This window comes from Meriones unguiculatus, chromosome 5 (assembly GCF_030254825.1).
Source record: "Meriones unguiculatus strain TT.TT164.6M chromosome 5, Bangor_MerUng_6.1, whole genome shotgun sequence".
NCBI classification, from domain to species: domain Eukaryota; kingdom Metazoa; phylum Chordata; class Mammalia; order Rodentia; family Muridae; genus Meriones; species Meriones unguiculatus.
In genome coordinates, this window is record NC_083353.1 from 105,148,407 (window position 1) to 105,161,562 (window position 13,156).

Here is a 13,156-nt window from a genome sequence, read left to right on the forward strand (position 1 = left end):
GACTCAGGCAAGAGGACCCTCTGCACTATTAGGGTCTCAGGCAGGAGAGCGGCTTCATGGTCCTACCTGGGACTTAGGAGGATCCGACAGGGCTGGGTAGAGCAGAGCAGAGGTGAAGGCTTAGTAGCCCAGGAGTTGCAGTTGACACTGACTCTTGCTGTGCACTCTCCAGGTGAGGGTCATGGCCCCACAGTCACAAGGTCACAGTGTCACCAGGACTCGTTTATGGTCTGTGTCAGAGCCCTGGTCACTCACCTCCTGATGGCCCTCTGTGATCCTTTCTTCTTTCCTCTGTTCCCAGGCGCAACATGCACCAGATGACAGACGGGCTGGACAAGCCGGGACAGATCCGCTGGCCGCTAGCCATCACACTGGCCATTGCCTGGGTGCTTGTGTATTTCTGCATCTGGAAGGGTGTCGGTTGGACTGGAAAGGTAGGGACACATAGGAGAGGGGACAGGTCTATAGGAAGAAATGTGTCCTGAACCAGTACCCATGACTCCCACAGGCTCCATCTGTATAAGTTAAGGTTTTAGTGCTTGGGATCATTCTTACAAAAGGAGACAAGCCAGTGCCCGGCACCACTGGGCTTGACAGAGCCATAGCCAGGTGACAGGTAGCCGTAGCCAGGAGCACTGAACCAGCTTTCTCTGGCACTTGTTCTCTGCTACCCTGTGCCCAGTACAGGGACCCAGAGGTGCCATCTTCTGTCCTGACCCATGGGTGAAGGGATGCATGGATGAGCTACACATCACCAAGCTCAGATCCCCGCATCATAGCTAGTTGGCTCCGGGACCATGGGCATACACCCTGTCTTCCTGAAACTGGTTCTCCCATGAGAAAACACGTACCCAGTGGCTCAATGGACCTGTCAGGATCTTCAGCACTAGGGAGGGGACTTCATTTAGCTCACTTACACAGGCGCAGATGAGGGCTGAGCTGGGGTATCAGTTGGAGACATCTGGGTGCTGACCCAGGATGGCATCTGGCCACAAGTCCTGTTGAAGAGTTTGGGGACAGAGTTGGCTGACTTCCGGGCTCTAGTCTAAAGGGAGCAGAGGTGGTACACATCTGTGGTACAGTCTGGTAGACCCTAGAACTCACCAGATCCTCAGACCCAGTGTGGGAGTCAGAGGACCCCTCACCTGTCCCTAAGACTAGAACAAGGACTAGGGAGAGCAGAGGTGGGTACAGGGCCCTCTCATGCTAACTCTAGGAAGCAGAAGAGTCCCAGAGAGTTAGAACCTCAGCTCCCCAGGGACTAGCTGTGTGTACTTGGGTAAATCACAAGGCCTCTTTGAGCCCCAATTCCCTCATCTGCTGTGGGTTGTCACCGGCTGACCGACGATCTATACAGAATGCTGGCAATGTCCTCCACATGGAAACTCAGTGTTTAATAGCAGTTATAACCATTGGTGGTGGTAGGGTGCCTAACATTCTGGCTGCATTCCCAGAAGGGTTACCTGTGGAGACACAGAGCAGGGCCCTCCCTCACTGTATCATTTGGGGATGTGGATCCACCCATTATTGCTGTCCTTCAGCAAGTTTCTGTTGAACACCTACTGTGTGCTCAGCCTCTTGCTGAGCTTGGAAAATGGAGAAGTACAGACAGGCACTATATATTAGGCATGGCATGTGTCCTCATACAACAGCCTTTCTGCTCATCGGGGTTGAAAATCATACCCATTTGCTGAGAAGCAAAAAGGAGGTTCAGGGAAGGTAAGAAATTACCCAAAGTCACCCAGCCTGCTGGTCATGCTGATGACTGAGTCCTCTTTCTCAAGTTGGTTTCTCCATGGCTGGTGGGTGTTTTTCCTGATACTGAGGATCTCAGAGTCCAATAAGAGGGAAAAAGGTAATTCAGTACCTACCCATGCTCACCCACCAATGCGGGGATCACATCAGACTCAGGGACAGCCAGGATCACACTGAAGCGCACTGTACAGACCAGTTCCTTAGCGATGGATCTGACAGAAGACAACGTTTAAACATGCCCCTGCTCAACACAGAGGCCACCATGTCCTGCCAGCTGCAGCTCCATTTCCAGAAGGTTCTTAAGCAACCCAAGTCACAAGCTGGAGAAGTTGATGCTTTAGGTTCAGTAATTGTGCACAGCTGGAAGTTTTCCCAAGCGGGAGATAACACTTTTTCAGATAAAGATTTGTATACAGACAGGTTCAGGGTTGTGTTTGGATCCCCACGTAGCTGGAACGCTATAGTCACACACACACACACATACCTCCCACTGACACCTCCCGAAGGACTTTCTGTAATTAAAGTTCATTTTCTTCCTGAGACAGGGAAGCAGCGTTTAGGAATGAGCCTGGCCTGTGTGTTTTTAGCTTCACATGTGTTAAAGAGGCGACTCAGTCATTTGAGCCCTTTTTGCAAGGACCTGTGGTCAGCCACACAGGAATGGTGAGAACCGAGAGTCTGCTGAATGTTGGAAAATAAATACGTCAGCCACAAGTGAACTGTCTCTCCTGTAACTGCTAGGAGCTGTCTGTGGGACCTCGGGTGCATGGGCGCATGTTTTTAAACTTTCTCTGGTCTCATCATATGTGTTATTCGGAACATGGAGAGGTGGGGGCTGGGCATGGTAATTTCAGCGCCCCAGAGGCAGAGGCAGGAGGATCATTGTGAGTTTCAGACCCAGCCAGGATTACATAATGAAACCTGGTCTCAAAGAAAAACAAACAAACCCCCCAAATCAACAACAAAGATGAGAGCTCACTTTGAGTGTTTGAGCCCAAACACTTAGAAGGGTGAGGCAGGAGGATAACTGAGGAGGATGAGAAGGCAGGATGAGAGGCAGGAGGATCACTGGCAGGAGGCCAGCCCTGAGCTCCACGGGAATTCCAAGCACAGGACATGGCCTCAGGGTGGGCGGGGTGGGGAGATGGGGGTGGAAGATTGGGGAGTGTCTTCCATCCCAGAAGAGTGTGTCTTCGATCTTTCCTGGCCACAGACAGGCACTTGCCTCATACACCTGGGAGGAGAAGAGACAGAGGGTGGGAGGAGAGGTGATGTGAATGGGGAAGCAGGGACACTGAGACTCCATGGAGACTCCATGGAAGGGCTTCAGGAAGGCGGGCACCCCTAGCAGTCTAGGAATCCAGGGATGGGGTAGCTCCAGGAGGAGGAGGAAACTATCTGGCACTGCAGAGAGGTGCAGTCTACCGGCCTTTGCTCCTAGGTGGTCTACTTCTCAGCTACGTACCCCTACATTATGCTCATTATCCTGTTCTTCCGTGGAGTGACGCTGCCCGGGGCCAAAGAGGGGATCCTCTTCTACATCACACCCAACTTCCGCAAGCTGTCAGATTCTGAGGTGAGCGCCCCGCCCCTTCCCGCCCCACCAGGTCCCCAGGGTCCAGAGCATGCTGCAACTGCTAGGTACCTGAGCATGTCAGGTGGAGCTGATGCTCACTCAGGACTCCAGGGGGCCGAGGCTACGATGATGATTCTGTCTTAATCGGTTCTGGGTTTCTGATCCTCTGCCTGCAGGTGTGGCTCGACGCTGCCACCCAGATCTTCTTCTCCTATGGGCTGGGTCTGGGGTCCCTGATTGCCCTCGGAAGCTACAACTCTTTCCACAACAACGTGTACAGGTGCGAGGGGGCGGGTCCTGAGGCTTCCCTAGTGACCACGCCCCTGACCATGACTTCCTGGTAGAGGCTCATTGAGGCCACGCCCCAGGAATGCGTGCCAACGGCTCTACCCAAGTAATGAACACCTGTCTCTGGCACTTCCCAGCTGTCACACACTGGAGGCCATGCTCTTCAGCTCAGACTACCATCCCTCCCCCGTGGAACCTCAGTCTCCACGACCTCTGTAGTAGTCAACATCTGCCCTGGCTATTTAGATATTAGGTCCCTCTTTACCCTCTTAGGTGACCCCCTTTTTCCTGCTCAGCTCTGCCTGGCTTGCTCTGGGCTTGCCGTTCTAAGGCCACCTATGGTTCCGCTTCCCTTTCCTTGGACGTCATTGCCCTTTATTCTGTAGAGGTCATCCCACTATCCTATAGTTACCACCCGTTCACCTCAGCGGCCCTCCTGCTCTCCAGGGACTCCATCATTGTTTGCTGCATCAACTCCTGCACCAGCATGTTTGCTGGCTTTGTCATCTTCTCCATCGTGGGCTTCATGGCTCACGTCACCAAGAGGTCCATCGCTGATGTCGCAGCCTCAGGTCAGAACTTTACCTGGGGAAGGTAGGGCTTGCCGTGACGGTGTGCGTGGTCACAAAGAGTGTGCGTGTGGGGTGAGCTGGAACAGGTCACCTCCATGAGGCAAAGCTCTCCAGGCTAGACTTTTGTCATAGCTCCGAAAACATGGTCACTTGTGGGTTGTGCCTACTCTGCTCCCACAGTCACCAGTGCCACAAGCCAGGAAGACACTCAGTGCCCTACCCCTTTCCCTTTTGGCCAGGACAGGCCACAGCAGGAGGGACTATGGGCCTGGCAGAGGCTCCCAAGGTTCAGGAAGGCAATGAGGCTTTTCCTTGGAGAACATGGCATGGTTGGTCATATCAGCAGGAATGCTCTCTGCTGAGGGTCCTGTCTCACCCAAAGGGGACCCTCCTTCTTCGATCTCATTTTCCTAGAACTCTCCAGCCTCTCCCACCCCACCCCCAGGCCCCAGACAGACATCCCACATCTGCTCTACCCTGTAACTTCCCACTCCTGAAGGTTTCAGCTGCCCAAGGCCTAACAGAATCCTCAGCACCCTCCCCTTCCTCCGTTCACCTCTTTAGGAGCCCTCTAGTTCCAGCATCTGTCCTCCACCTGCCTTCTTTATGTGTCTCTATCCAGCCTTGCCATACGTGGCACTGTCCTTGCTACTGGCCATGTCCCCACGGTTCTTCAGCTCTGTACTCACCTATCTGTCTTCCCTCTGGACCCTCAGTGCTTCCTAAGGGATGGCAGGATGCACACACAGGATGAGCTGAGATCAAATTAGCAAGTGGCAACGTGCTGGCTGTGTAGGGTGTGCTGCTGGGTGTGTGCTGGCTGGGTTGGTAGCACTCACTTCCTCTCTCTCTCTCTTCTCTCTCTTCTCTCTCTCTCTCTTACTTTCCTCTGTCTTGTCCTCCACACCAGGCCCTGGGCTGGCATTCTTGGCGTACCCTGAGGCTGTGACACAGCTGCCCATCTCTCCCCTCTGGGCTATCCTCTTTTTCTCCATGCTGCTGATGCTGGGAATTGACAGCCAGGTGAGCCTCCCACTGCACCATGAGGGCTCCGTGAGGGGTTAGCCCCTTGGCCTTGGTTAGCCCCGACAGTGCCTGGAGGGCCGCACTCCACACAAACCAACCTGGCCTTGCTGTCTAGCTACAGGCCTCTTGTCTTCCCTTACAAGACCAGGTTTTGGGTGGGAGGGAGTGTGGAGGCCAGTTGCAGCACAGTGGCTGACCCCATCTTTCCCCCAACAAGTTCTGTACCGTGGAGGGCTTCATCACTGCCCTGGTGGATGAGTACCCCAGGCTCCTCCGCAATCGGCGTGAACTCTTCATTGCTGCCGTGTGCATCGTGTCCTACCTGATTGGCCTCTCTAACATCACCCAGGTAGGCTGACAAGAATCCAGCATGGCTCAGATTTTCCCCAGGGCTTGGCACATCTTTTCATCCTCAAGACCCAAAGCTCTCCAGCCTTTGGGCCTCCTTGGGGATAGCCTATGCTATCACACCTTTCTCTGCACTGAGTACCATCGTGCCAAACCTCAGCATACCACTGTGAGATTCACCATGGAGTCCCAAACTGCTGAGAGAAGGCAGACTTTGAACCAGAAAGCATGGGGCAAATCTAGAGTATGTAGCACTCATCCCAGCCATAAGCATCTACTTCTTGGAGGAGGGGATGGGAGTGATGAAGGGATGGAGGTGACATGGGAATCTGGGATTGAGAAGGTAGAAGGGATAAGACTGAGGGAATGAGGAAATGGAGGTGGGGGATGAGGAGTTGGGGGAGAGTGGGCTTGCAAATGGGTCAGAGTCGAGGCAGGAGTGGGGCCTTCGACACTGTCACTTGCCAAGTCCCTTCTATTTATCTCGGAAAGAAACACTGCACACGCCTGCCTGTGGGATGGCGTGACCCTGAGATTCAGCCGTTATAATGATGGGCACTGCTGTGCTGGCTTTCTGAGAGGTTGTGTTTTAGGGGTCAAAGCTAATGACCATGTTAACTTTTTTTCTGAAAGGAAGTGCCAGGAGGGAAATGAATAGTAGGCTCAAGAGTGACTAGGAGTGAGAGGGCCTCTGCCTCAGACAAGATAGCTAGGGGAAGCCTCTCTAAGCAAGAGACCATTGAGCTGAGACTTAAGAGATGAGGCAGGGTGGGTGCCAGGGGTGGGCTGGTGGGGTGGCGTGGTGGTGGTGGATCTTAGGGAAGCAAGGAGAACGGGTCCACAGGCCCTGTGGTAGGATTGCGTCTGGGGAGGCGGCAGCACAAGAGGAGGCCAGTGTGGAGGAAGCAGAGAGCAGGAGGATGGATGGGGATTCAGGCCTTGCAGGCTTTGCGGTCAGGTGTGACTTAAAACAATAGCTCTCCCCACTGTTTTATGTGGGTCAGGAGAGGGTTTAACCAGGAAAGAAGAATCACCTGTGCTGGCAATGGCTCGGCCACTTTCTAGTCCTAACGAAAGTTCACTGGAAATGCGACGTCTCCCAGACATCTTCCTGGCCCCAAGACCAGGAAGCCATAGACCCTAAGGGCTTGCTTACTCTGCCCTCAAGCTTTCCTGCTGCAGTGTGCCCAATGCAAGCCTCTTCAGCCTCTTGGGGCTGGGGGAGTGTGCAGGGATGGAGCCCTGCTTACACTTTATCCCTTTGTCTCTTTCAGGGCGGCATTTATGTCTTCAAACTTTTCGATTATTATTCTGCCAGTGGCATGAGCCTGCTGTTCCTGGTTTTCTTTGAGTGTGTCTCTATTTCCTGGTTTTATGGTGAGAACCAGCCCTCCTCCCTCCCTCATCCATCCATCCATCCATCCATCCATCCAATCAACATCTTGAACATGAAACCTTTATTTTATATCTATATAACACTTTCACAAGTTTAGTTAACATAGGGGCTGCCCTTTTGAGACAGTGTGACCTGAACCATTGCACACATCCATTTAAAATGCAAGCCAGAGGTTGCAAATGGATCAGAGGCTAAGACTGCCTGCTGCTCTTGCAAGAGGACCTGGGTTCAGTTCCCAGAACCCCCGTGGAGACTCGCAACCTCCTGTAACTCTAGTTCCAAGGGATCCAAGTTCTTTTTCTGGCCTCTGCAGATACTGCATTGAGCATTGAGCATGGTGCTGAAATCACTTAAACACACACAATAAAAATAAATAAATCTTAAAAAATAAAATGCAAGCTGTCAAGACTTCATAAGTTTGAGGATAAGAAGATTGGTTTGAAATTCTATTCGGGGCTGATGAGATGGCTCAAAGCAGTTGCAAGTCTGCCAATTTGAATTCAATCCCCAGAACCTACCTATGGGAGGAGATAAATGGCTCCTACAAGTTGGCCTCTGATTTCCGCAAGTGCTTCCCCCCATACAAACAAAATAAATAAATGTGAAAAAAGAAAAAAACATATTATCTGAAAAAGGGGAACTCCAAACTCTATGATTTTTTAAGTCACATGCTTACTGACTTCAAGACTATGTCTGATTGTGGGTGTGAACTATTCTAGAACAAATCACAAAGAAAAAATTCTGTTTTATTTGTTTCTTTTGGGGTCAAGTTTCTCCAGATGATTGCCTGAGAGCCCAAAGACCTAAGAATGTCCTTCCCTTGGGCTGGAGAGGTGGCTTAATGGTTAAGAGCACTGTCTGCTCTTCCAGAGGTCCTGAGTTCAGTTCCCACAAACCACATAATGGCTCACAACCATCTATACTGGGATATGATGACATTTTCTGGCATGCAGGTGTACATGCAGATTGAGCACTCATCTACATAAAATAAATACTAAAAAAATAAAATCAACAACAACAACAACAAAACAATGTCCTTCCCAGACTCCAGCTTTCTCAGCAGGACACACCTTTTGAAAGAGCCTAGCGCTGTGCCCCTCCCCGATCCTCCACCTGTACCCCATTACCTTTCTTCTCTTACTGCCCCCTCCTCCCTTCTAATGGTCCCCCTGCTCTGTGCCTTTCCACAGGGAACAGTGACCTGCTCCATCCTGAGGGCTTCAGGTTTTTCTTTTATCATTACCATTGATTTTTCTAAATTTGGATTTTTTTTTCTTTTCATTTTTTTTTTTACAATCTATCATCAGTTTCTCACAGTAAGACCACCAAAGGGAAATGTGCCCTCCTGGAAAAGCCAACGAAGGCATGGCTGGGACAGGTGTCTGTGGGAGGGGTGTCAGGCAGGTGTGTCCTTACTTATCCTCCTGTTGTCATGTTATGGTGCCATAGGAATTGATTAAAACCAAAGCACGTGTCCCACACAAGAGACCAGGGCACTGGGGTTCACAGAAGTGAGGGGCCTTGCTCAGGGCCGCACCTCAAAGAAGTGGAAGAGCTGGGTCCTAGCTCTCTGTCCTGGAAGCTCTTCCTGTCTTTTGCTCTTACTCCCACATCACAGGTGTCAACCGGTTCTATGACAACATCCAGGAGATGGTTGGCTCCAGGCCCTGCATCTGGTGGAAACTATGCTGGTCCTTCTTCACACCCATCATTGTGGCGGTAAGGATGGGGCTTGACCAGCCACTGGGATGAGGCTAGCCCACTGGGATGCAGTAGGCTGGGGTGTGGACAGGTCTGCTCCCTGAAGAAATCTTTTGGGAGTGAGGGCAGGGTAAAGCTCTTCAGATCTTCTGCCCCCACCCCCAAGTAACACTTCCCCCTCCACTGTTAGCTGTGCATCTGTGCCAAGCCCTGCTGGGAAACAATCACGTGGGTAGGGTAGCCTCAGCAACCAGAATGTTGTCTTGAGCCCCTGAGCCAGCTCAGCCTAACCCAGGAGCCCAGATTCCTGACATGTGGAGGCTTCTCTTTCTCAGTAGGACCCATTCCCTCTTTGAGGGGTGCTGAGGTCCTCAGAGCCCTGACAGGGGCACCAAAGCTCCTTGAGGTGGGAACTGGGCTGCTGCCTAGATTGTGCCACCCACGGTGGCCCGGGGTGACCGTCCAACGTACTATACTGGCTAGCCCACAGGCAGGTTCCTCCTCTCCAGGTCTTTTCCAGAAAGAGGGTTCTGCTTTCATCCCTCATCTGCAGGGTGCCTGGAGAGTAGGCCGTGAGAGTCAGCTGCCGGAGGTAGGGCCTTGCTTGGTCTAGCCTCCCAGAGCTGACTGTCATGCCCTTCCCCACCCCCAGGGCGTGTTTCTCTTCAGCGCTGTGCAGATGACGCCACTCACCATGGGAAGCTATGTTTTCCCCAAGTGGGGCCAGGGTGTGGGCTGGCTCATGGCCCTGTCCTCCATGGTGCTCATCCCTGGGTACATGGCTTACATGTTCCTTACCCTAAAGGGCTCTCTGAAGCAGGTAAGCCCTTTTGCATTGGGGGAACTCAAGGTCTAGTTGAGCTAGCAAGCCATTTAGAATGGCAAAGTATACCTCTGAGGCCCTGGGAACCTGAGAATTAGGGTGGCCTCCTGGAAGCCTGAGGACAAGCGAGGCTGAGGTAGAAGAAGAAAGAATGTTCTTAGGAGGGTAGGGCAGGCAGCTTGCACAGGAAGGTCCAGGGGTCACAATACCATGAGGAAAGCCGGAGGGAGATGAGTGTGGCTGGAGGACAGATGGAGGAAGTGGGGGAAGGGCAGTCAGGAAACTGTAAGGATCTGGAAGGAAGGCTGTGGCGGGCAGAGGAACACGCTTGGAGTATTGGAAGAGCAGAGAAGGTCAGTGTGGCTTGAGTAGCTAAGTGAGGAGGGGAGAAGAGGAGATGGGAGACACTGGGTTCTGAGAGGTGGCAGTGGCCAGATTGTGGAGGGTCTAAGATCTGGCTTTTATGCCAGATGAAATGGGATTGGGTCCTGAAACATGGAGAGGGGCTTTCTGACCAGCTTCCTTTGGCCATGCTGAGGCTAGACGGGAGGTAATGTCGAGAAAGGCATAAGAGGGCTGGTGAGGAGCCTCTGGGTCATGCAGATGAGAGCAAGTGTGTCCCTGGCCAGGAGCTGGGTTTGGTGGAGGAAGGGAGGTGGGAGGGGCCTCACCACCACCCCTGCCCACAGCGCCTCCAGGTCATGATTCAGCCCAGTGAAGATATCGTGCGCCCTGAGAATGGCCCTGAGCAGCCGCAGGCTGGCAGCTCAGCCAGCAAGGAGGCTTACATCTAGGGGTGCGTCCCCCTCATCACCCCAACACTGGCACCCTGGTCTGGCTGTACCCGCACCCCTTGAAGACTGAAGATGTTCTTTGTCTCCACCTACCTCAAGGGGCGGGTCCAGACACCATCACCATGTAGAGAGGGGCGGTGGGGGACAGTCTGACCCTGAGTGGGCCCTGAATGGGTAGCCACTCCTGGGGGGTCTTTCACAGGGTTCTGGTGACTTTTCCCTCAGGCCCCATAGCATGAGCAAGTGGCTGGCCTTTGCAGCTGCCACCGTAGCTCATTTTTATGCTGCCAGAGAGGGTGAGAGCTGAGGCCACACCCTCCTGGCTTTTAGTCTTACTCGGACTGTTGTCCTGTGCCCCAACTGTAGACTGTTATCCAGACTTTTCTGCTCATCTTGGCTCTGACCTGGTCATGGACCAGGGCTACGGCATGTGGTTCACGGCCACTGGGAGCCGGTGGGCTCTGCCTCTTCCTTTTTAATTTCTCCTTCCCGAGGCAGCTTCACAGACACCTCTGTGGCTTCACAGAGCATTGCGGAGAGGGTCCTCTGTCCCTGTGACCCTGTGACCCGGGCAGCTCAGTGCCCCCTGCCCCACCTTCCCTGGTGGCATTAACAGCAGCAGCCAGTCCAGAAGGGACCTGTATGCTGAGGAGAAAAAAAAAAAGCCACAAGCACAATTGCCTTTTTTTGGTCACCGTTCCAGGACTTTCCCTAAGTGGGATCTGTGGTCCCTCTGAGCTGCCCAGTTTTGCACAAACAATGGCCAAGGAAACCAAGGTGAAGGTTCTGTCTAAATCAGGACCAATCCAGTTCACCTTGGTTTCCCTCTTAGACTGTCACTGCCACTCTGTTCTGCTGTCTCCCTGCCCCCACTTTTCTGGAAATTTCTCAATGTATATGCCCACTTAATGGAGGAGGGATAATCCAGAGGCCTCACCCACCCTACCCTGACACTGAGCTTCCCTTGCTAACCTGCTCCAGTGGGAAGTGTCACATGCCCCTTCTGGCCTTGGGCTCTGTGTTGGTGAAGCCAGTGGAGACAGTTTCTGGAAAATTCCAGCAGCCCCATCTCTCTTCCTCTGCCGAGAGGATGGGCTCCCATGTAGCAAAGCATATGTCTTGTCCCGTAGCTCCTTAGCTTGATAGCTCACAAACTGTGTTTATGACTAATCCATAATAACTATGGTGAATAACTGTGACCGTGGGTTTTTTTTTAAATCTCTTGTCATTCTCATCCAAAAGTGACCAGCACACCAGTTCTTGCAATAAGCTATCTCCCTCAGAGCATTAAGCACACTGTAGAGAATACAAAAATGTATGCACATAGAAACGCACACACGCGCACACCCAGCCTCACATGTGGCGTTTAGCCTCCTGTGTGATATTGTGTAGGCAATCTAGCGAGGCCACCTGTAAAAGGGTCGTGTGGCTGAGGCATCTCCCTGCTTGGTGGAGACTCTGCGACCAGCTTGCCCAGGTGCCTGTCGCCAGAGTCCCAGGTGTGGAATGCAAGGACCCTCCACTGTGTCTCGTGGCCCCATCCCTCCCTCACCTCTGTATGAAGCCCTTTAGGATGAGGGCAGGAGGCTTTCTTCTTGCTGCTCGTTGTCCTTGGATGTGAAGCTGAGAACAAGTCTTTCTGAGATAAGTGCAGTATATTTCATGTTCGTAAGCACCTCTGAGATGTTTGGCAAGGAATCCCCTGATTTCCACCCAAACGTACCTTCTAGAGCACAACATTAAGGGTCGTACAATTACTGTGAGAACTGTGAATATGTGTAACTTTTCTTTTTTAGTTTTTGCCCAGAGGGAAGAAGATAATTGTATTATCATATATGCTTTTTTTTTGCAATAAGGATTTATTCTCAGAACACCAAGTAAATTTATCTCTATATAAAAAGTATATGTAATATATGCCTATTCAGACTATATACAGAGCCTGTTTTAAAAAAAAATTACAGTATTATTTAGTAAAATTATCTGTTCTATGGACCAAATGTAAAATATTTATACATGAAGATGTGTTTTAAATGTCTATAAATGATATCACAACTAGAGCACGGGCGTTATGTAAGTTTCTAAGAATTTAGAGGAAAAAATAATAAAGGTTCTATGATATGCAGCGTATTAGTTACTTTTCTGTTGCTATGACAAAATGCCACGACCCAAACAGCCTACAGGAGAAGGCAGTTACTTCAGAGGGATGAAAGTCCAGCACGGCGGGTAAGCAGCAGGCATGGTGGCAGGAGCAGGAAGCCAACAGCTCCCATCGTGAACCACGAGCACAAAGTAAACAGAGCAAACTGTAGGTAGGTGAGGCTGTCTACTCTCAGAGCCCTTCCCTGAGTGACATACCTCCTCCTGCAAGTCTGTGCCCCCTGAATCTCCCCAAACAGCCCGACCAGCTGGGCACCAAGGGTTCAAGGATCTGAGGCGCTGGGGGATAGTTATCTTTTCAAAGAAGCACACACACTTCAAACCTTCCTTCCTTAGGGATGGGAACACACAATAGTCCCTTTCCTTGAAACAACACAGCAAAGACACAAACTAATTTAGTCCCAGGCCAAGAGAGACTTGGGCTCAAAATCTGCTGCAATAAACCTGGACCTTCCTCAAAGAATGAGTAACGTCAGGAGGAAATTACTCGAAGCTACTTTCTGGAGGCATGCTCAGTTGTGTCGATCATATAAAGGTCTAAGCTGGAAGACAATAGAAGCATATTTGGTGTCATTGATTTGATTGATGCATTGTTCAGCATTTTAGTTTTTAAATCATATTTGGAAAAACGTGACTTTGGTAGGTCACGTTGCAAGAATAGCTAAGCTGGACTCCTGTATTCGCTTTCCTCAGGGTCCACTGCTGTAGGCTACCTCCGTG

The 13,156-nt window shown here is 51.5% G+C and overlaps 1 protein-coding gene across 1 annotated transcript in view; it reads left to right on the top strand.

Moving 5' to 3' along the window:
- The window catches only part of Slc6a1 (solute carrier family 6 member 1), a 33,385-nt gene extending 20,984 nt beyond the window's left edge, over positions 1 to 12,401 (top strand). The window contains exons 7-16 of the mRNA XM_021637608.2: positions 302 to 434; positions 3,197 to 3,331; positions 3,508 to 3,611; positions 4,067 to 4,191; positions 5,102 to 5,214; positions 5,435 to 5,566; positions 6,840 to 6,942; positions 8,580 to 8,680; positions 9,315 to 9,482; positions 10,175 to 12,401. Coding sequence (XP_021493283.1) covers positions 302 to 434; positions 3,197 to 3,331; positions 3,508 to 3,611; positions 4,067 to 4,191; positions 5,102 to 5,214; positions 5,435 to 5,566; positions 6,840 to 6,942; positions 8,580 to 8,680; positions 9,315 to 9,482; positions 10,175 to 10,279 — 1,219 coding nt within the window. The 3' untranslated portion in view covers positions 10,280 to 12,401. The remainder of the gene's footprint in view (positions 1 to 301; positions 435 to 3,196; positions 3,332 to 3,507; positions 3,612 to 4,066; positions 4,192 to 5,101; positions 5,215 to 5,434; positions 5,567 to 6,839; positions 6,943 to 8,579; positions 8,681 to 9,314; positions 9,483 to 10,174) is intronic.
- The last annotated feature ends 755 nt before the right edge of the window (positions 12,402 to 13,156 follow it).